This window comes from Hylobates moloch, unplaced genomic scaffold, assembly GCF_009828535.3.
Source record: "Hylobates moloch isolate HMO894 unplaced genomic scaffold, HMol_V3 SCAFFOLD_4, whole genome shotgun sequence".
NCBI lineage: Eukaryota > Metazoa > Chordata > Mammalia > Primates > Hylobatidae > Hylobates > Hylobates moloch.
The window spans coordinates 60,507,876-60,530,688 of record NW_026652279.1 but is presented as its reverse complement, the minus strand read 5'-3'; the positions used below and the strand labels follow the sequence as shown (position 1 = coordinate 60,530,688).

General features: G+C 39.9%; 1 protein-coding gene across 1 annotated transcript in view; it reads right to left on the bottom strand.

Annotated features, from left to right (window-relative positions):
• The window catches only part of IMPG2 (interphotoreceptor matrix proteoglycan 2), a 105,793-nt gene that overhangs the window by 10,401 nt on the left and 72,579 nt on the right, over nucleotides 1-22,813 (bottom strand). The window contains exons 11-15 of the mRNA XM_032150298.2: nucleotides 21,824-21,909; nucleotides 13,595-13,898; nucleotides 11,317-12,581; nucleotides 10,467-10,686; nucleotides 527-737 (exon numbers count right to left, since the gene is read on the bottom strand). Of these exons, the coding sequence (XP_032006189.1) occupies nucleotides 527-737; nucleotides 10,467-10,686; nucleotides 11,317-12,581; nucleotides 13,595-13,898; nucleotides 21,824-21,909 (2,086 nt within the window). The remainder of the gene's footprint in view (nucleotides 1-526; nucleotides 738-10,466; nucleotides 10,687-11,316; nucleotides 12,582-13,594; nucleotides 13,899-21,823; nucleotides 21,910-22,813) is intronic.

Genomic DNA, 22,813 nt, shown 5'->3' with positions numbered 1-22,813 from the left:
TGAGATGGAGTTTCAATCTTGTTGCCCAGGCTGGAGTGCAGTGGCACGATCTCAGCTCACTGCAACCTCTGCGTCCCGGGTTCAAGCAATTCTTCTGCCTCAGCCTCCCAAATAGCTGGGATTACAGGTGCCTGCCACCACATCCAGCTAATTTTTGTATTTTTAGTAGAGATGGGGTTTCACCATGTTGGCCAGGATGGTCTCGATCTCCTGACCTCAGGTGATCCAACCACCTCGGCCTCCCAAAGTGCTGGGATTACAGGCATGAGCCACCACACCCAGCCAGTAGGACATATTTAGATAGTTTTTTTTTATAGTTCCCTAACAGCATAAATTACTGAATTGGAATTCAGGCCTGTTAAACGACTCATCCTCACATGACAGTTAGATGGCTCCCATCTATTGCCTAGATATAACTTCTATAATGCATACTATAGTAAGTATCCTAAAATTATAGATGCAGGCCCCTTTTCTTTAGAGGAAATATTTATAGCCTCTGAAGCCAAAATCTGTAACTACAACATACCTACAAATAGCCCCGTGCCCAGGCATAATGTCACACTTTCCATCATTCAAGCAGAAGTCAGGCTGTAGGTCACAGAGACTCTGACAGGGCCGTTCTTCCACACTCAGGTATCCAGGGAAGCATCTGCACTTTGCTTCTCCACTCCAGGGGTTGACCAGACACTCCGAAAATTCATTACAGGCCTGAAACTTGCAAGGGTTGGCTTCATCACCTAAAACATTAAACAAAGAATAATGCAAGAGAAGGCAAAACACAGAAATTGGGGTATACAAAGCTCCTCATTAAAGTTCTCCCCCAAAGTATATGGGACAACCCCCTTCCAGAACCATTAAAGTACACCATCGCCACCAATACCACACATAAAAATTCTCACTCATGCTAGATTGATAAGCTTTTGTCAAATTTTTGTGCAACCCAGAGCCAAATCATAAAACCCTATGACCTATCTAAGCCTTAACATGTTTTATCTAGGGAGCATGTAGAAGCTTTATAAATCCATGCCATGTAATTGTAGATCTAAGTTAAACACAATAGTAATTGTAGATCTAAATTAAATCCAGTTTTCATGGACCATTTATTTCCACCAACCCCAACCTGCTGCAGTTGACCTCCACTCTATATACACTGCTACATGCCTTGCACAACACTGAGAACATGAATGGGGAGAGAGAGCTCAGAAGAGAACTGGTAGAAGCCTCAAGGATGGGTATAGCCCAGTAAGAGCAGCCTAGGAACAGTCAAGATTTGTGAAAATCAATGTTAGGAAAATAAGTCAGCCCTGCACCTCCTGAGGCCATTTCCAACAAAATATTTTTGCTTTCATAACTTAATTTTTCATTGATATGGTGAGGGAAAATGACTATTTTAAAAAACTAATTAGGATAGTAATCAGTCAAAAAAGATATAAGACATTGACCATGAATGGGCCTTCTATCCTGCCACAGTTCCCACATGTTTTCACTGGTCAATGGTAATCTGTGAATGGTAAGTGGGCAAATCACAGACATTGAAAACAGAGGAAATAGGTGGAAATGATCCATAGGCTCATCTGTATTAAAAAGTATAAAGTTTAGCTAGAAGGCTATAGGGAATAAAAAGAAATAGCATAGTCTCTCTCGGTTTCCAAAAAAAAAGGAAGGATCTACATACACAATGTTTTGAAAAGCAATGATTTCCTTGCTGCTCTGGAAATTAAACACAATTTTGCACAAGTCTGCCCTTAGAGTTTGGAGGATCACTAAAGTTGATCTCCTTTGGCCGCATGTGGTAACAGGGGGAATGTACTGAGTTGAATTGTGTCCCCAGAAGTTCATGTTCATCCAGAACCTCAGAATATGATCTTATTTGGAAATACAGTATTTGTAGATGTAATCAAGTTAAGAAGAGGCCATACTAGATTAGAATGAGCCCTAATGCAATGACCGGTGTTCTTATAAGAAGAGGGAAATTTGGACACAGACAGAAACACACAGGAAACAAGGCTATCTGTAGACAAAGGCAGAGATTAGAGTGATACACCTATAAGCTAAGGGATGCCAAGGATTGCTGGTAAACATCAGAAACCGGGAAAAGGTAAGGAAAGAGTCTTCCCTAGATCTTTCAGAGGGAACAGGGCCTGGCCAACATTTTGATTTTGGACTTCTAGCCTCAAGCACTGTGGGAGAATAAATTCCTGTTATTTCAAGGCACCTAGTTTGTGGTACTTTGTTACAGCAGCCCTAGGAAACTAATACATGGGACCACTGCCAAAATGCTCACATAACAGGAAAAACATACAAATGTGTTGACAGGTGGGAAATTTCTACAAGGGAACTGCACGGCCAGATTTCACTGTATATTTCCTAAGTCTTCACATCTTTATCCTGGTATTCGTTTTGTGACTTTGTAATCAGAAAATAATCTGATCCTTACCCAGTGGTGAGGGATAGGAGTGTCTATAGGGGTGAGGAAGATGGTACTGCATAGCTCTCCTTTGTTAATGGAAGTTCAAGAGCTTCTGAGACACTGCATGTGAAAGTAAGTTGGGCAAGAGTCAAGTCAATCTTGTCTCTAGCCAATCTTGAAATAAAGTACTTTGATCTGAAGGCCTTTAACTAAAAATATAAGATTGAATATCCCTTATCTAAAATTCTTGGGAGGAGAAGTAGTTTGGATTTCAAATTTTTTAGATTTTGGAATATTTGCCTTTACATAATGAGATATCTTGGGGATGGAACACATGTCTACACAAAAAACTCATTTATGTTTCATATACACCTTATACACATAGACTGAAGGTAATTTTATACAACATTTTAAATAATTTTGTGCGTAAGACAAAGTTTGTATATATTGAACCACCAGAAAGCAAAGAGGTCACTATTTCAGCCACCCATGTGGACAATCAGTGGTTGTTCGGCATCATCATCATGCTGTGCATGGAAAAACTGTATCACTCTGAAGGGAAGCGTGAGAGTCTTTTTTCCCCTGGGCCCTCTGAATAAACTGTTGTGCATCTGCGTTTTGACTGCAACCCATCACATGAGGCCAAGTGAAGAAATTTACCCTTGTAGCATCATGTCAGTGCTCAAAAAGTTTCAGACTGGAGCATTTCAGATTTCAGATTTTCATATTAGGAATGCTTAACCACTATACATGTAGTAAAATGATTCTATTTTAAATTTTTGAAACTTTGTAACCATTCTGCAGGTATATGTGCCTGAGGTGAGAAAAATTGAGTCTATATTTTCTATACATTAGGAAAAAGATATAGCCATAGGAAAAAGATAAAATATAGCCTTTCTGCTTCCAGGCCAAGGAGAAAGACAAAGCCTAATATTTTAATCATGTAAATAAAAGACTGTGGTTTCAAAGTCTCTTTCCACTCCTTTGTGCTGGTTAAGAAAGGGTTCCCAGGTAGCTGACTGTATGTTTGGAAAAGTGCCTTAGTGATTCTACTGGGGAAACAAACGTAGAGTTGGAGGTAAATTTAGGATGGGAGACAGGGATCTAAATTGTGGAATTAATTACAATCTGGTTTTCTAGGAGCAGCTTAAAAGAAGGATAGATGGGTCCAGAAAAATGAGAGTAGAGGAAAGATGTGAAGATGGTCTGGAAAGACAGCTTTATGGCCTGAGCAACATCATAGCTGGCTGGGTCCTGGGAAAAAAGTTGGCCAGTAAGAGATGCCCTTGAGAGGGTGGCAGAGGAATTTTAGGATGGTTATGCCTAACTAATATTTTTAAGCCATCTGCCGTGCTGAGATAGAGCCTTCTCCATTACCTTCATACCATCAGCAAATGCCTGATAGAATCAACTGCCTTATGTTAGAGGTGCTTTGAGCAGATCAAAAACAGGACTGTGATTTGCATTAGGTTAACACCACAAGAATCAAGACTCATGTGAGATTGAAAATTCAGCAGAGAAAACTCAGAACTCGGGAGGATTAAGAGATATTTAAGTTGCCTAAGAATGCCCAGAAATACTGAGGAGTTGGGGGAACATAGATGCAAGTTTTATACTGCACAGGGGTGGGGCTAATGACAGCTAATTTAAATATTAAAAGTAAAGGTGAGCTTATAAACCTTGATGACATTGCATGCAGCTGACATGTGAGTTACGTACAAAACTGATGGTGGCTGCCAAGATGGCCAAATAGGAACAGCTCCAGTTTGCAGCTCCCAGTGAGATCAATGCAGAAGGTGGGTGATTTCTGCATTTCCAACTGAGGTACCTGGCTCATCTCACTGGGACTGGTTAGACAGTGGGTGCAGCCCACAGAGGGTGAGCCAAAGCAGGGTGGTGTGTCACCTCAACGGGAAGTGCAAGGGGTTGGGGAACTCCCTCCCCTAGCCAAGGGAAGCCATGAAGGACTGTGCCATGAGGAACAGTGCATTCAGCCCAGATACCATGCTTTTCCTACTGTCTTCACAACTCATAGACCAGGAAATTCCCTTGGGTGCCTATACCACCAGGGCCCTGGGTTTCAAGCACAAAACTGGGCAGCCATTTGCACAGACACCAAGCTAGCTGGTGTTGTTTTTTTGTTTGTTTGTTTTTTGTTTTTTTTGTTTGTTTGTTTGTTTTCATACCCCATTGGCACCTGGAATGCCAGCAAGACAGAACCGTTTACTTCCCTGGAAAGGAGGCTGAAGCCAGGGAGCCAAGTGGTCTAGCTCAGCGAATCCCACTCCCACACAGTCCAGCAAGCTAAGATCCACTGGTTTGAAATTCTTGCTGCCAGCACAGCAGCCTGAAGTCAACCTGGGGCACTCGAGCTTGGTGCAGAGAGGGGCATCCGCAATTACTGAGGCTTGAGTAGGTGGTTTTCCCCTCACAGTGTAAATAAAGCCACCCAGAAGTTCAAACTGGGCAGAGCCCACCACAGCTCAGCAAAGCCTCTGTAGCCAGATTGCCTCTATAGATTCCTCCTCTATGGGCAGGGCATCTGTGAAAGAATGGCAGCAGCCCCAGTCAGGGGCTTAGAGATAAAACTCCCCTCTCGCTGGAACAGAGCACCTGGGGGAAGGGGCAGCTGTAGGTGCAGTTTCAGCAGACCTAAACGTTCCTGCCTGCTGGCTCTGAAGAGAGCAGCTGATCTCCCAGCACAGCACTCGAGCTCTGCTAAGGGACGATTGCCTCCTCAAGTGGGTCCCTGACCCCTGTGTCTCCTGACTGGGAGACACCTCCCAGCAGGAATTGACAGACACCTCTTACAGGAGAGCTCTGGCTGGCATCTGGTGGGTGACCCTCTGGGACAAAGCTTCCAGAGGAAGGAACACGCAGCAATCTTTGCTGTTCTGCAGCCTCCGTTGGTGATACCCAGGCAAACAGAGTCTGGAGTGGACCTCTAGCAAGCTCCAGCAGACCTGCAGCAGAGGAGCCTGACTGTTAGAAGGAAAACTAACAAACAGAAAGGAATAGCATCAACATCAACAAAAAGGATGTCCAGACACAGAAACTCCATGCAAAGCTCACCAACATCAAAGACCAAAGGTAAATAAATCCATGAAGATGAGGAAAAACCAGCATGAAAAGGCTGAAAATTCCAAAAACCAGAATGCCTCTTCTCCCACAAAGGATCACAACTCTTTGCCAGCAAGGGAACAAAACTGGATGGAGAATGAGTTTGATGAAGTGGCAGAAGTAGGCTTCAGAAAGTGGGTAATAATAAACTCCTGCGAGCTAAAGGAGCATGTTCTAACCCAATGCAAGGTAGCTAAGAACCTTGAAAAAAGGTTAGACGAATTGCTAACTAGAATAACCAGTGTAGAGAAGAACATAAATGACCTGATGGAGCTGAAAAACACAGCACAAGAACATTGTGAAGCATATACAAGTATCAATAGCAGAATCAATCAAGCAGAAGAAAGGATATGAGATTGCAGATCAACTTAATGAAATAAAGCATGAAGACAAGGTTAGAGAAAAAGCAATGAAAAGGAACAAACAAAGCTTCCAAGCAATATGGGACTATGTGAAAAGACCAAACCTACATTTGATTGGTGTACCTGAAAGTAACGGGGAGAATGGAACCGAGTTGGAAAACACTCTTCAGGATATTATCCAGGAGAACTTCCCCAACCTAGCAAGACAGGCCAACATTAAATCAGGAAATACAGAGAATAACACAAAGATACTCCCCGAGAAGAGTAATCCCAAGACACATAACTGTCAGATTCACCAAGGTTGAAACGAAGGAAAAAATGTTAAGGGCAGCCAGAGAGAAAGGTTGGGTTACCCACAAAGGGAAACCCATCAGACTACCAGTGGATCTCTCTGCAGAAACCCTACAAGCCAGAAGAGAGCGGGGGCCAATATTCAACATTGTTAAAGAAAAGAATTTTCAACCCAGAATTTCATATCCAGCCAAACTAAGCTTCATAAGTGAAGGAGAAATGCAATCGTTTACAGACAAGCAAATGCTGAGAGATTTTATCATCATTAGGCCTGCCTTACAAGAGGTCCTAAAGGAAGCACTAAATATGGAAAGGAAAAACAAGTACCAGCCACGGCAAAAAAATACCAAATTATAAAGAATATCAACACTCTGAAGAAACTGCATCTACTAATGGGCAAAATAACCAGCTAGCATCATACTGACAGGATCAAATTCATACATAACAATATTCACCTTAAATGTAAACAGGTTAAATGCCCCAATTAAAAGACAAAGACTGGCAAAATGGATAAAGAGACAAGACCCATCAGTGTGCTGTATTCAGGAGACCCACCTCATGTGCAAAGATACACATAGGCTCAAAATAAAGGGATCTAGGAATATTTACCAAGCAAACACCAAACACCAAAAGCAATGGCAACAAAAGCCAAAATTGACAAATGGGATATAAAATGAAACTAAAGAGCTTCTGCACAGCAAAAGAAACTATCAGAGTGAACAGCCAACCTACAGAATGGGAAAACATTTTTGCAGTCTATCCATCTGACAAAGGGCTAATATCCAGAATCTACAAGGAACTTAAACAAATTTACAAGAAAAACACAAACAACCCCATCAAAAAGTGGGCAAAGGATATGAACAGACACTTCTCAAAAGAAAACATTTATGCAGCCAACAAACATGAAAAAATCTCATCATCAATGGTCATTAGAGAAATGCAAATCAAAACCACAATAAGATACCATCTCAAGCCAGTTAGAATGGTGATCATTAAAAAGTCAGGAAACAACAGATGCTGGAGAGGATGTGGAGAAATAGGAACACTTTTACGCTGTTGGTGGGAGTGTAAATTAGTTCAACCATTGTGGAAGACAGTGTGGGAATTCCTCAAGGATCTAGAACTAGAAGTACCTCCCATTGCCAGCTATATACCCAAAGGATTACAAATCATTCTATTATAAAGACACATGCACATGTATGTTTATTGAGGCACTATACACAATAGCAAAGACTTGGAATAAACCCAAATGCCCATCAATGTTAGACTGGATAAAGAAAATGTGGCACATATACACCATGGAATACTATGCAGCCACAAAAAAGGATGAGTTCATGTCCTTTGCAGGGACATGGATGAAACTGGAAACCATCATTCTCAGTAAACTAACACAAGAATAGAAAACCAAACATCGCATGTTCTCACTCATAAGTGGGAGTTGAACAATGAGAACATATGGACACAGGGAGGGGAACATCACACATGGGGGTCTGTCAGGGGTGGGGTGTTAGGGGAGGGATAGCTTCAGGAGATATACCTAACGTAGATGACAGGTTGATGGGTGCAGCAAACCACCATGGCACATGTATTGTATACCTATGTAACAGATCTGCACGTTCTACACATGTACCCCAGAACTTAAAGAATAATAGTAAAAAAAAAAAAAACTGAAGTAAATGTATTTATTGTAATTCTCTTTATTTTTATTTTTTATTTTTTTTAGAGACAGGTTCTCACTATGTTGCCCAGGCTAGAGTGTAGTTGTGTGATCATAGCTCATTGTAATCTCAACCTCCTAGACTCCAGCAATCTTCCTACCTCAGCCTCCTAAGTAGCTGGAACTACAGGCACATGCCACAGTGCCCAGCTGATTTTTAAGTTTTTTTGTAGAGATGGAGACTCAGTATGTTGCTTAGGCTGGTCTCAAACTCATGGTCTCAAGCAATCCTTCTGCCTCAGCCTCCTAAAGTATTGGAATTACGAGTGTAAGCCATGGCACTAGGCCTGTAAATCTGTTTAAAAATAAGCAGATTGACTTTTGCAAAAGTTTTATAAATCATAACTGTTTGCATTTGTATAGTTAGTCAAATGTTTTATATATACTACTTGTTTAATGCTTAGAATAGTCTCATAAAATACAGAGGCCAGGCAATATTACCCCCATTTAATATACGAGGAACTAAGGGTCAGGGATAAAATAGCCCATCTAGGGTCACACAAATATTAAATGGTAAAACAGAAGCAAGAAATCATTCCTTACAAATTATAATTAATTGTCTCTTCCACTATACCACATGACAAAGAATGTGCAAATGGCCTTAGAGAACTCAAGTGGCAAGAGATTTGGATATGAAGAATTAGGGAAACCATTTTCTTCACTCTCAATGAGTAATGATTCTTAAAGATTTCAAAAGAAAGTTCACTTTTTCCCTAAAGAATAGGGCTGACTTTCAAACCAGTTTGAGATTAAAAGGCACTGGAGAAATACAAAGCCAGGCATTCCTTCTCACTCCTCAAAACCTCTGTCCTCTGGTACGTAGAAGGGAAGGAAGAACAAAATTTCACACTTCAACAGTGTTCTCTGCATCCAAGGCTTCCAAATAAAAGCAATGATTCATTTCATTCACTCACAGTACTTTTGAGTACCTTCTGTATTCAAGACACTATGCTAAGTTCTGACTAAAAAGTAGTTAATAAAACAAACACATTCTCAGTCCTTGTAAAAAGCTCATCTGGAAAAAAATAGCCATTAAGCAACTATGCACATAAATTAACATTATTACAATGATGATAACTCTCTAGGGGAAAAGAACATTGTATTATTAATATAAAAACTGACAGGAAAGACTCAGTCTAGACTACAGGTGAGTCAATGAAAAGTCCTGAGGAAGTGACCTTTGAACTGAGGCACATGGGTGAGCAGGAGTCAGTAAGAAGGCAAAAGTGGACAGTGTGTGCAAAGGCTTTAAGGCAAGAAGAAGGTTTTGTATCTGAGTAACAAAAAACAAGCTGGTTTGACTAGAACATGTTGAGCAGAGGTTAGTTACGTTGGATATCGGGGAAGAAGATGGGGACCAGGCCTTGTGGCTACTGAACCAGACAGCCATTCAAGAGTACCATGGCTGCTATATGGAGGATGGATAGGAGGAGGAGCATGAGAGGATGTGGGGAAACTGGTCCAAAGGAGAGATCATGGTGATTTGGATGGAGTCGTAGCAATGGAGATAGAGAAAAGAGCATGGATTTGAGATATACTTAGAATTCAGAATCAATGTAAGTTTGGTGAGTGACTAAAAGCTCCAGGTGATAGGAATTGAGGTATCAAGGATAACTTCTCTGGCCAGGTGCAGTGGCTCACACCTATAATCCCAGCACTTTGGGAGGCCGAGGTGGGTGGATCACCTGAGGTCAGGAGTTCAAGACCAGCCTAGCCAACATGGAGAAACTCCGTCTCTACTAAAAACACAAAAAATTAGCCAGGCGTGGTGGCAGATGCCTGTAATCCAAGCTGCTCGGGAGGCTGAGGCAGGAGAATTGCTTGAGCGCAGGAGGCAGAGGTTGTAGTGAGCTGAGGTCACACCATTGCACTCCAGCCTGGGCAACAAAAGCGAAACACCATCTCAAAAAAAAAAAAAAAAATTCTCAGGTTTCCAGCTTAAGTAGCTGAGTAGATAAAGCTTACATTTATGGCGAGAGATAGAGAAGCTGAGAGAAAGAGTAGATTTAGCTGGAGAGTGGTGAAATATGGAAAAGAAGAGCTCACTCATAGCTATCTTAAATTTGACATACACAGAATACATCCAAGTGGAGACTGTCAAGTAAGTAGATAGATATTGATTCTGGAGGGTATGAGAGATGTTTGGTCTGCATATAAAAAATGTGGAGAGTTACTGACATTTATATAAGGCTTACGACAATGGAAATGGATGCAAAAACTTAAAGGGAAGATGGCCCAAACCTTGCAGGTGACAACATGAAGGTATAGCAAGAATAGATTCTGTAGGTAAATAAAAACAAAAGCCAGATGCAGTAGGTAGAGAAAGGAATGGAGGTGAAATAGTAAAGTAACATGTGTGGATGATGTTTTGAAAAGGGAATGATATTGATGTTCTTGGGAGAAATATTTTACTTATATATAACTTACCAAGATGTGGAAGATTTGTCTGACATAGTACTCTTTTTTCCTACAAGTATTGGATTCACCTTAATGCAATGAGGAAGAAAACACACAAGAATAATCACTGGATTCTACTAAGAAACCACCATGCTAGGCAATATCATACCTGATTCCACATCAAGAGAGTATTTATCAATAGCCAAGTTCATGGTATTGTAGGCAGTGGTACAAAAGTCTTCCAGAATCATGTACACCGCATTGTTGACGTTAGGAGGGACAGAATTGGCAAACTTCATTCGGCTGTTCACCACAATGCTGCCATTTCTGAAGTTGAGGATTTCTAAGTTCTGGAACCCCGTGAGATTTGACTGGAGATAGGGAACCAGCTAAAATACACAAAAAGTGGTAAGTTTATTGACAATGTGTCACATTTTGTTCAATATATACCCAAACAAAACAAAACGAAAACACAGGTAAGACCCTGCCTCACTTTTCCTAATTGTATTTTATCTACATTTAAACTGTTAATTAACAAAAGTACAAATTAGGAATGATTTGACAATATAAACTAGAAATGCTATGAGATTTTCATAGTGATATTTAGGAACCCCATGGAATTCATACATAGTTTTAGACACTCAACGAGTTTGTTCTGTTTCACTAAAGGATGAACATAGGTACCCACAAAACAACATAGGTACCCATAAAACACTAGCTTCACAATAAAATGTGAAGAGAAATGTCAAACTTACTGTATGTAGTCCCATAATTCATGGAAAACAATCTTCCTCATAAATTATCACATCACTCTCATGCCACTTTTGTGTTTTCCATTTCTTGTATGTCTTACTGTCTTCTTACCAACCCTAGGCCATGATACTATTTGTGAATGATAGGAAGTGAATGTTCACAGCAGATCACACTTTCCCTGGCTCAGACCTTACGTGCTAGAGGGGAGGAGGAGTGGGTCATATATGATTATTCACTAGTGCCCATGTTTCACTTTTTATGCTTACCAATTCTAAGAATCTTTGCTCCAGGGCTTTATACTCCAAAGAGTTTTTATTAAACAGATCTTCTGAAAACATCATGTTAGTCACTCGGAGGCTGAAGAAAACCACCAAAGCTCCTGAAGTCTGGGTATAACTCAAGTCATCTCCTCCTTCTGTGGGCCAAGCCACACTAACCATCTCTGTGGAGTGAACACTTGTAGACATTTCCACATAACTACCAACCTTGCCATTTTGCTCTTGGACTTGCTCAGGCTGATAGTAATCTGTGCCTATCCGGTCCAGTTCTAATGAAATATCCTGTACACCCATAATTACTTCATCCTCTAGCAGGGTGGAGATTGCGGTTGGAGGCAATTTGGTAGACTGTGTCACAGAAGCTTTCAACCAGAGTCTGTCAGTACTCTGTGGTGTACTTGCCAATGTGTCTCTGGACAATTTCTCTAGGGAAGAAGTTCTTGTCCAAACTCTCTCTGATTCTGGCAATATAGTCCACAAAGTTTGCGTATCTGGCTTTACCATTGAAACCTCGCTGTCAAACCATTCATAGTTGGATGACTCGGTAATTTGTTCCATATCCTCCCTTAGGATGGCATCTGCTTGATCTGATTTATCAGTAGAGGCAGAGATTGCTACAGATGTCAGTACAAGAGGTGCTTTGGTAACTGAGTAATCATCAACACCAGGTACTTCTGATATGTGCTTGGGGAGGGTTAGAGATACAGATTCAGTTGCAGTGTCTGTGAAGATGGGCACAGCAGGCCCACTAAGAGGCTCTTCCTCTGGAAAGTGAGTGGATCTATCATCATGTTCATATTTTAAGTGCTTACTAATTTGGTCTGTGGAATCCATTTTGTCAACTAAAACTAGTTTCTCATCTTCAATCTCAGCTGGCAAAAGTGAATCGTCATCTTCAAGCCATGGCTTGGACAGTGGTTCAGTGCTCTTCTCTGATGAAGTCTCACTCTGTGGCCAAGTAATCAGATCTACCTTTTGCCCAGATCCTGAACCTAAACCACTGTCAAATATTGACTCTTTTTCCATGGATGCATCTGGTAGGAAAGGGCTCACTTTTAATTGGTCTTTGACTTTAGAGGTCAAGGAGTCCAAGCCAAAAGGTATAGAAGAGGTCAGATATGGTGAAGATGTTAAGGACACATCAGAGTCTTCCATGGATGGTATTGTTTCTTTTGGCACAGGTTGAGTGAATGAACTTGAAGGCAATGAATCAATAGAAAGAAAATCTTCCGACTCTTCAACATTGGCTAATCCTAAAAATAAAGTTTTCCATTAATTAATCTACAGAGTTGCCAAAATGTATTCCTAGCTCTCCTAATAAGACTAGTTGCCTGTTTTTTCCCTGTGAAGTTAACAGGGACAATTGTTGACTTTTGCTTTTCTATATCTAGCAAACAAGAAGAAGATCTGATACCATGTTTGTAATATGGGACAGTCACTCATGAATTTTATCTCCTTCTGGAGGATAACAAGACCTTGACTATTGAAATAATCTTCAAACACTTGTGTTTTTTTTAATTCCATGAAAATAAAGAACTGCTGGTAGTAATTTTGACAACAAATACGAAATCCAGCAGTAATTTAGGAGGAAAATTCTCTGAATATTGTTTTTCTCTTTGAATTCACATTTTCCCTGTTATGTTTATTGTCCACCATCCTTCAGATTCACTCAATGTTCACAATCCTGAACTCATTATTTATATATTTGTTCATCTTCCTCATTTCACATGTAAACTCCATTCCTAAGTCACATTTATTTTTCCTTTCTTCCACAACATCTAGATCATCTATTTCATTTTCACTTCTTTATCTCTGCTGTGGCTCCATGATTTCACTTCTTCCCTTCACAATACTACTACAAGCAAAAATATTTAGACTTGGCCCCCACAACTAATTGTATTATAACCTAGTTGAATAATCTTCTTTGATGCTATTTGTTTATTACTCCAATATTTAAGTAAAGCGGTTCTTTAATAGTAGTAGCAGTAACTTAACTAAACTATATACCCTTCAATATGACCTTCAAAATATCTGTTAATTGATCCCCACCCCAGCTCCCCAAGTTTATTTCTTATTATTTACCTATTTGGACTCTCCATTCCAACAAATTAAATTTGATTGTTTCCTCTCACACACAATTCTACCAAGACATTTTCCCCCTAATTAATGCTACCATGTTTTCTTCATAGCCATAGTCTCTTCCTCTCTTTAAAACCCCTGTCATCGGACACAATAAGAAGTATGAAAAGCGATTAAAGTTTCTCACCATCTTCTACCAAGTGAGTTCCAGAAGTCCTTTCCTCAGAAGCCACAGGCAAGCCAGTCTGAAGCACTGCCGGGGTGACAGAATGAAGAGTCAAGCTGCTAACCTCTAAAACCTCTGGGGAAGAGCTGAGGCCCATCTTCGAGGGAAAGGCTAATTTGTGTGTAGACACTAAATCACCCAAAGGACTTTCTGACCAGAGTTCCCTGCCAGTGGCTGAGGGAGGACCAGAGCTGAAATCAAGTGGTGGAATACTGCTGGTGATGGATTCATCTGCTGAGGGCCATGCAGCTTGAAAGGTATTATCCTGGGGGGAAAAAAAGGCTAAATCATATCATAGATAAAAGAAACATATAAAAAGTGATTTTAAATACCACCTATCTGTCTATATTCCCAGATTTTCTAGGGACAAGGAGGCGGTGTATTAATAATATTGGGAGTAGGAGGAGACATGGGCTCCAGAATCAAACAGATTTATAGACAAATTCCAATATCTAGAGAAAAAGTGTATCACCTCTCACCTGAAAAGCAAGGACAGATGAGGTAACATATTTAAAAGCCCTCAAACAAAGTGAATTTGTGAGAGAAAATTTTTTTTGCTTTAGATGGTTCATTTTCCTCTGTGTTTTTAGCTTAAATGACTTTAAATACATAGAAGTTACTGTTATCTGTAACTTGTTGGCAAAGATCTAAGTACATTGCCCACAGCAGGAAAGAACAACTGGCAACTTTATTCATCATTCTGAAAAGATAATTAGTTAATGAAGGCCCTCTAGTTTGGTCAGAAATGTCACCACATCAAAATGTAGTCTGGTTACCTCAAATCAATAGCCACTCCTGTGAAATGGTATCACACTTATGAAACATTAACAATTTCCTCTTTCTAGTGATGTTTTACTAATGTACTACTAATCTTATCTTAAAATGTAGCTTCAGAAATGGAGAAGAATACAGAAACACAATCCTTGAACATGTTAATTATTTAATTTTATGAAGAACTGTCTATGTAAATGTACAATGATCAGCCAGGCACAGTGGCTCAGGTCTATAATCCCAGCACTTTGGGAAGCTGAGCCAGGAGGATCACTTGAGGCCAGGAGTCCAGTCTGGGCTATATAGCAAGACCCCATCTCAACAACAAAAAATTAGCCAGGTATGGTGGCACACACCTGGAGTTCTAGCTACTTGGGAGACTGAGGGAGGAGGATCACTTGATCCTGGGAGTTCAAGACTACCATGAGCTATGATCACCCCACTGCACTCCAGCCTGGGCTATAGAGCAAGACGTTGTCTCTTAAAAAAGAAAAAAAAAAGTTTAACAATAATGCTAAGAGGTAAAATGGCCATGGTATTTGGCAGAAGTTTATATAGTTCAATCTATTCCGGATTCTGAATAACAAAGATAGATAAGTACAATCCACAGGGAAAAAACTCATAAAATATTTCCTGGGTGTATGAAAACTGAAAAAGGAAAAGAGAAAAGAACAATCCTTTTCAGTCCTAAGAAAGTATTTGAGGCCGGGCGCAGTGGCTCACGCCTGTAATCCCAACACTTTGGGAGGCCGAGGCAGGCGGATAACCTGAGGTTGGGAGTTCGAGGCCAGCCTGACCAACATGGAGAAACCCTGTCTCTGCTAAAAATACAAAATTAGCTGGGTGTGGTGGCACATGCCTGTAATCCCAGCTACTCGGGAGGCTGAGGCAGGAGAATCACTTGAACCCAGGAGGCGGAGGTTGTGGTGAGCCAAGATTGTGCCATTGCACTCCAGCCTGGGCAACAAGAGCAAAACTCCGTCTCAAAAAAAAAAAAAAACAAAAGTAGGTATTTGAATCACATGGAAGCTTTTGAAAAACACAAATTCCCAGGCCTGACACTCAGAAATGTTAACTTAATTGGTCTGGGAGGGGAACCTAGACATGGGTACTTGTAAAAGTTCCCTAGTAGAGGAAATGGCTGGATCATGTTCTGGACATAATATTCCAGCCTGTGTTTCTAATATACTTCTTCAATTGCTAAATGATTTTATTTCTTTTCAACTGGAACCTTTAAGAAATTTCCATATTTATAACTCTATCAAAAGACTAGAATTCATGTTATAGCTCTGAACAAAATGAAAACTACAAATAAGAAATGCTGAATCTAACCTCCTCCCCCTCCTCCAGGAGACTTCTATCAGCAATATTAAATTTGCGCTGACAGTCTCTAGTCTAATATGCTTTTTGAACAAAAGCACACAATTTTAGGGTGGCTAACTAGAGTTTAGTCTATGGCCATGAAATAAAACAGAACATACTGGCCCATGAAGAGAGCTAACCCAAAACAAGGTGATATGGTTTGACTGCGTCCCCACCCAAATCTCATCTTGAGTTTCCACGTGTTGTGGGAGAGACCTGGTGGGAGGTAATTGAATCATGGGAGCAAGTCTTTCCCATGCTGTTCTCGTGATAGTGAATAAGTCTCACGAGATATGATGGTTTTATAAAGGGGAGTTTCCCTGCACAAGTGCTCGTCTCTTGTATAACACCATGTGACTCATGCCTTTCACCTTGTGCCATAATTGTGAGGCCTCCTGAGCCACATGGAACTGTAAGTCCATTAAACCTCTTTCTTTTGTAAATTGCCCAGTCTCAGGTATGTCTTTATCAGCAATGTGAAAACAGACTAATACACAAGGCCTAATTAGTCTTTTATGCTTTGTCTTCACAGTGCCCCTTGTCTCTCTGTCAAAGATCTGTGTGAAAAGGCTTTGAACTACACACTCTCCCAATCACAGAAGGGGGACCATGAGGCAAGAAACCACCAGGCATGTCCTACTTTGTCCCTTCCCCTAGTGACGAATGCACAGGAAAGATGGTAATAACAGAAGGTCATTGGCTCTACAGAGGGTTACCCACAGTTTCATCTACCATCTTTAAAAGCACTCTGTCAAACAATCTTATTTTCTTTTGTGGAACTCAGTTACAACATCACTTCCTGCCTTGTCCATGTTGTTTTCATTGGTTCCTATTTTAAGTGGGTCACCATGCTGATTATTCTGTATTTGTCACCACCACTTCAGATCCTTCTCTTCCTGCCCTCTGCACTAGGAGGCTGAACCCTGTGATCTGCACCACCCCTGCTCCCTTGCATTTGTTTTCTGTTTGAGTTTGGCCAATGGGAAGCATACACAGATCAAACGACAGGAGGAAGGAGAGATCAGGGTATTTCTTCCCTGCTTCCTCCAAGCCTCAATACTATGTGTCTAGCACAGCCGTGCTCCTCCCTCCGCAATTACAGCTCCAGCTGTCAGTGGGCTCTGGTAACAGCATTTCTTCCCCTTCCTCTGTAATCCAATGGATGGTAGTGGCAATTGCTTCCCACTGTTGTTAGTGTCTGCATACCTCAACATTCTTTTTTTGCTCCCTTAACCCTATCCACATCTCCATTGGTAGATTCTTCTAGATGATTCTGTTACTGTTGAGACCCTGGATGAGTGATATTATGCAAATGTGCCATCATTTTATAATACAGTGCATTTAAAAATCCATTAAAGTTTAAGTCATTTCTGTCAAAAAGTGATTAGACAATCCAAAATGAAATATAAATGCCCAGCAAATAAGGAATGAGAATCACTTAAAACAACAACATGAACCAAAAATGATATCATTCTGGCTAAATGTAAATTTAGCCAGAAAATAAAAATCTGGAAAGGAAAAAGAAGAGTGATAAAAAGTATATGATGCAATGTTAGCAAACATTTTTGGCAATGTAGCTTTGGTTAAAAAAAAAAGAAATAGAAGCAAGATATATCTTGGAATTAGACGGGAGTCTAATAACCAAATCTCCTGAATCTGTTGACGTGAAATGTATGACAGAAAAAGCAAGACATCTGTAAAGAAAGAGGAAGCCAGAGGCCATCATCAAATGACTAGATACAAAACAGAAAGAGAAACATCTGAGGACACAAAATTCCCTCTTGGGGAATCCCCTAACAGAAGTGAACCTGAGGATAATAAGACATGTTTCATGATTCAGGTCAAAAAAAAAAAAAAAAAGATCTAATTGGAGAGATGCCTTCTGGCATTTTTCTAGTAAACTTTAGGAGCATGCAAGTCTGGGAAACAGAGTAAGACTCTGTCTGTACAAAAAACATAAAATAAAAAAAAATAGCTGGGTGCCTTGGTGCACTCCTATAGTGCATTCCTATAGTACTCTGGAGGCTGAGGCAGGAGGATCACTTGAACCCAAGGAGTTTGAGGCTTCAGTGAGCTATGATCACACCACTGCACTCCTGCCCAGGTGACAGAGCAAGACACTGTCTCAAAAAACACCATGCAGTTACCAGGAGTAGAGTTAACCTTACATAACTCTATTCAGTAGAGGTGGCTTGCAATTGCTGACCCGTGTGCAGAGTGCTCCTACATAACTTAGCACCAAATAGACATAAAGCTGGTTCATATTTCTGCCTAGAGGGTCTAAGTTATTCTGAGTCCTCAAGAAAAGAGGAGGTAGAGCAAGAGTTCATTTCCAGAGAAATGGAAGACAACAAATTAAAGTCCAGAAAGTGAAAGGCAAAAAGTTAAGTAAAAACATCAGCTCCTGTCTTGCCAAAGGCTCATGTGCTTTATGAGGCCATCCTTTGGCTTGTAAAAATCTTATGTTGGGAAGAGGGGCTGAGCATGCACATGTATGTGAACATAACAAAATTATCACATTTTACACTTAGAAGGACTCAAGAACACATATAGTATAACCATGCCTGTTAAAGATAGAGAACTGAGGATCATAGAAGTGAAATGCTCAAGGACACACAAAAAAAGAGAAAAAAACAGACTGGAAGCAGCCAAGTCTCTAGATTTCTCAGTGTCAGTGGTTTTCCCACTAACAGCTATTCATCCAGAGGTCTCTACAAGTATATATTCCCAAGTGGTAAAAGGATTTTCAGAGGAGAAACTAGAGCAAACAGACTTGGCAGTCCATGCTCTCATTTGGGTTAGCATATTCCACAGGTTTATAAGACCCAGGTCAACACAGATGGAGGGAGTGTGGGAGGCCATCTCCTAATATTCAAATATCTGCTCTATGGAATATGGAGCCTGTTTACATAGAAAAAAAGTTTCTAGCCTTCCCCTTTATTTTTCTAGGATTGAAAACTACATACGTAGTTAGGGGAAAGAAGGCCATTTGCTCAATACCAAGTTCTGTTCTTCAATAAAGTAGTTACACTGATGATGATCATACCATAAGAGGGAATTAACTTTTTTCCTTTTAATTATCTAAAACTACTTCCAGAGATGTGTTAAAGCTACTCATATATTCTTGCAAATTCCAAATGTGCCTTAAAAAAAATTCATGAGATAGCTTAAGCCCTTCAAGCCATGCTTAAGAAATTGAGTTTTATCAGACAGAGCGTATAACCTGGCACACATTAGGAAAGCAGCTGAATCCTCAATGAAAAAGAAATCCTCAAGCAGTAATATGCCATTTCAGTGTATCTGTAAACAAAATGCCTTTTCACTTCATTCAAATTAAAACAATACATAAAATCTTTTAAAAAGTCAAGTCACTAGGCCGGGCGCGGTGGCTCACGCTTGTAATCCCAGCACTTTGGGAGGCCGAGGCGGGCGGATCACGAGGTCAGGAGATCGAGACCACGGTGAAACCCCGTCTCTACTAAAAGCACAAAAAATTAGCCGGGCGTGGTGGCGGGCGCCTGTAGTCCCAGCTACTCGGAGAGGCTGAGGCAGGAGAATGGCGTGAACCCGTGAGGCGGAGCTTGCAGTGAGCCGAGATTGCGCCACTGCACTCCAGCCTGGGTGACAGAGCGAGACTCCGTCTCAAAAAAAAAAAAAAAAAAGTCAAGTCACTAACAGGCAACATAAAATGTGAAAGTAAACAACTTGACTTTTCAAATAAAGAAGAAAGACCATCCCTTCCAAACAAATATTCCCCAAAAAATGGCATGGCAATGAAGCTTTCCTACACATTTTGAAAGGTTAACACATACATGCCGGGAATAGCCCTTCACTAATTTTTCTATCCATAGATGTTCCCATAGTAACAAATTTAACTTGTGCATTCTTTTAGTTCAAAGTCGTATATTGACAACTTTATTATATTGGCCAGTTTCATTTCTGCTACCGCCAATTGAAAAGTTTGGTAGTCCTAAAGAAAGCACACTGTACAAGTGATTTTCCAAGTCAGGGTGCCGGAAAAGTGTCAAATTCAATTTCCCAATATTCCTAGCTCTAAAATAACTTTTTTTTAACTCTTTGAATAAAGCCTTTATTACTAATAATAAAAACAATAAAATGATTAGTAATACAATTATGTCAGCTCTGTATATAAAATAATTTTTAAAAATAAAATCTGTGGGCAAAAACCCACCTCACTTCTATGGTAGAGTAAAATCTTGCTAACAATTGGCAAGGGCATGAAGAAAGGGAGGGAAGGAATAAATTAAAAAGAAAGTAATAACTAGACATTTCTAATTAATCATTCCTTGTTTTCATGTCTTATCATCTCCCATTAACATTCTGATGTCTCCTTAAATTGTTAATGAATGTCCCACAGTAATCACTATTCAAAGAAGTAAGGAGTTGGCATCAATGCAAATGAAAGCACTGCAACATAAATGAATAAGTGAGCCCTATTGGTGCTTGCCATCATTAAGGGGCAGCCACAGCCAAGCTCCAGCCACTTTCTGCCACAAGGGAACATGAACTTAAGAGCAGCAGATCCTCCTGGCGTTCAAAAGAAGCCAGAAATCTACATTTTTATGTAAAAATCTCCTAGTTTTAAAATATTGACTTATTTTTTAAAATTTGGTCCCAAGCTGCATGTCTATAGTTGGATCCAGCTAGTCTCCAGTTTGCAGCCTCTGGCTTATATAGAAATTCTCATCTTTACAATATGATTCTAAAATATCATCACAAAGCTCCTCCGGTGGTTAGAGAATGTGATTAAAAGCAGAGAGTAGTGGTGCTCTCATCACTCCCTGCCACTGGACTCCGGATGGACCTCTAGGACAATATCTGCATCACCTTGTTTAGAAATCTGTCTGCTACCACCAGACCAGAAATTTTTGTAGGCAGAGCCACACCTTATTTGTCTTAGTTTCACAAGCACTTGGCACATGGAAAGTACAAAACAAACATATTTGAATGAATGAATAAGTGAATGAATAAATACACACCAAATAAATGTACTCTCTGTAAATCTCTTCTAACCTATTTTGTCTAATATGTAACTCAGTGAAAAGATTGTTTTTAGTAATTCTACACTGTAATATTGAGTTGCTCTATAACCTAGTAGAAGAAATGGCTGCAGAGATTAATGGTTACGTGAATTAAGGGCAGGCTTTCTGAATTTCCATCACTCCATTAAAGTCGAGAAACAAGTAATTCAAATAGCTGATATGAGACAGAAAATAAATTTTAAGAAGGAAGAAAAGCAAGGAATGTAGATGAGAAGGGAGTCCCCCTACTGTTTCTATGTGATAACAAAAGATTCCTGTATTCATTGTAGACAGGTAATTCTGTAGTGGTTTGTGGTTGTAGATGTTATCATTGTTGCTTAAACTATGCTGTTTCTTTTCTACTGTATAACTCCCTACAAGTGAAGTGTCAAGTGGAGGTTTAGAGGGGGAAGGGGAATTCCTGATGCAGCTGGGTGGTAAGAACAAAAAGGAAAGTTCATCCCATGCTGTTTCTATGCAAGCAGGAATGTTTTCAGTCCAGATTACAAGGAGGCCTGATTTAGAATCCCTGTCATCTGTCAGCTAGCAGATATTCTTCTTTCTCTCCATTCCATACACACACCATTCTATGTGCTTTGGAGTTTAATCATTTTTTCACTATAATCCTTGAAACAAAAAATCTACGCTCTATACCTAGCACATCAATTTATCATCTTGGCTATAAAATCTATTTCCGGGTAACTCTCAGAGAACAACTCAGTGGGCACTTAATAGCTTAATTATCACTGAACAAGCAGGAACCATAAATAAGGTTTCTACGCTGTGTGGAGTTTGGCAAGGCAGACTTTATTTAACCACTGCAGAAGGCTTAAATTTTCTGAACCAACACTTGGTACCTATGAGCTGACAGCTATGAGTAATGGTCTAGGGATGATGCAAGAGAATAATTGAAATGAGAACAGCTTGGGAAATTTATAATGCCAAAGTAAGCAGGTGAGGGAAGAAAGAAGAGAAGCTTGAGGGCCTGGTTCTAGCATAAAACATAAAAACATACCAGAATAGATGATGGCGTTGCCTGAAGACTTGAACTTTGGGTGTTCCAAACTAGATCTTCAGTTTGGTGACGCAAAACTCCTCTCACTGAGGAAAGAACAATATTAAAGAACATTTTTAGATGAGGCCTTATTGTACCTGAGGTGCAGGGACAACTGAAAACCAAGTTCTTTCTCTTCATAGTTTAGATTTTGGCAGAACATATGGGACACACTTACTTAGAAAATGTTTGTTACTTTATTCAGATATTTTACTTATATTAGTACAATCTGCCTGAATTATAAGAATCTAACATAAAATAAAGATTCTTCCCATTACTACATTTAGGACAATCCTCTATTACTTCCTTTCCTTTCTCAAGTCAGTTTTTATTCTGTTCAAAATTCCTATGAAGCGCTTATTTTTAAATTAATTTTTTAAGTAAAAAAGTTGTACTGAAATTTTAATTCCTTTGGTTTATGCTAAGAATGGTAGAAAAGTATGCAAAAATAATTGCCTTTTGGGAAGAAAGTATCTTTGAAAACTGAGCTAAGACATCAAAAATCTTTATCGCTGTAATGATATTAAAGAGCAACATAGAGAGTAGATTATATAATTTAATTCAACAAAAATTTAATGAATCCTTGCTAGTTACCACAGACTTTGCCAAAGTTGAGGCTATAAACATTAATAAAGCCAAGTTTCTCTTCTGGAAGCATTGCATATATCAGAGAAATAAACACAAATTATAAAACAACGTGAGGGGCATATATACAATGTACGGTAACACAGACAAGGAAGGAGCTGATTTTGCCCACAGGGTAGAGGAAATCAATAAAAGCTAAAAACAAGGGATTGCCAGGAGAGTGATCTGGTGTATGCAACCAAAAATAAATAGAAGTAGAGTCTCTTTACCCACCTGTTCCCACTGGCCTCACATAGAGGAATCAAGCAAAAGTCAAAAACCCTATTTGGCTTAAGTATTTTCCAAAACTTTTAAAAACTGTGTATA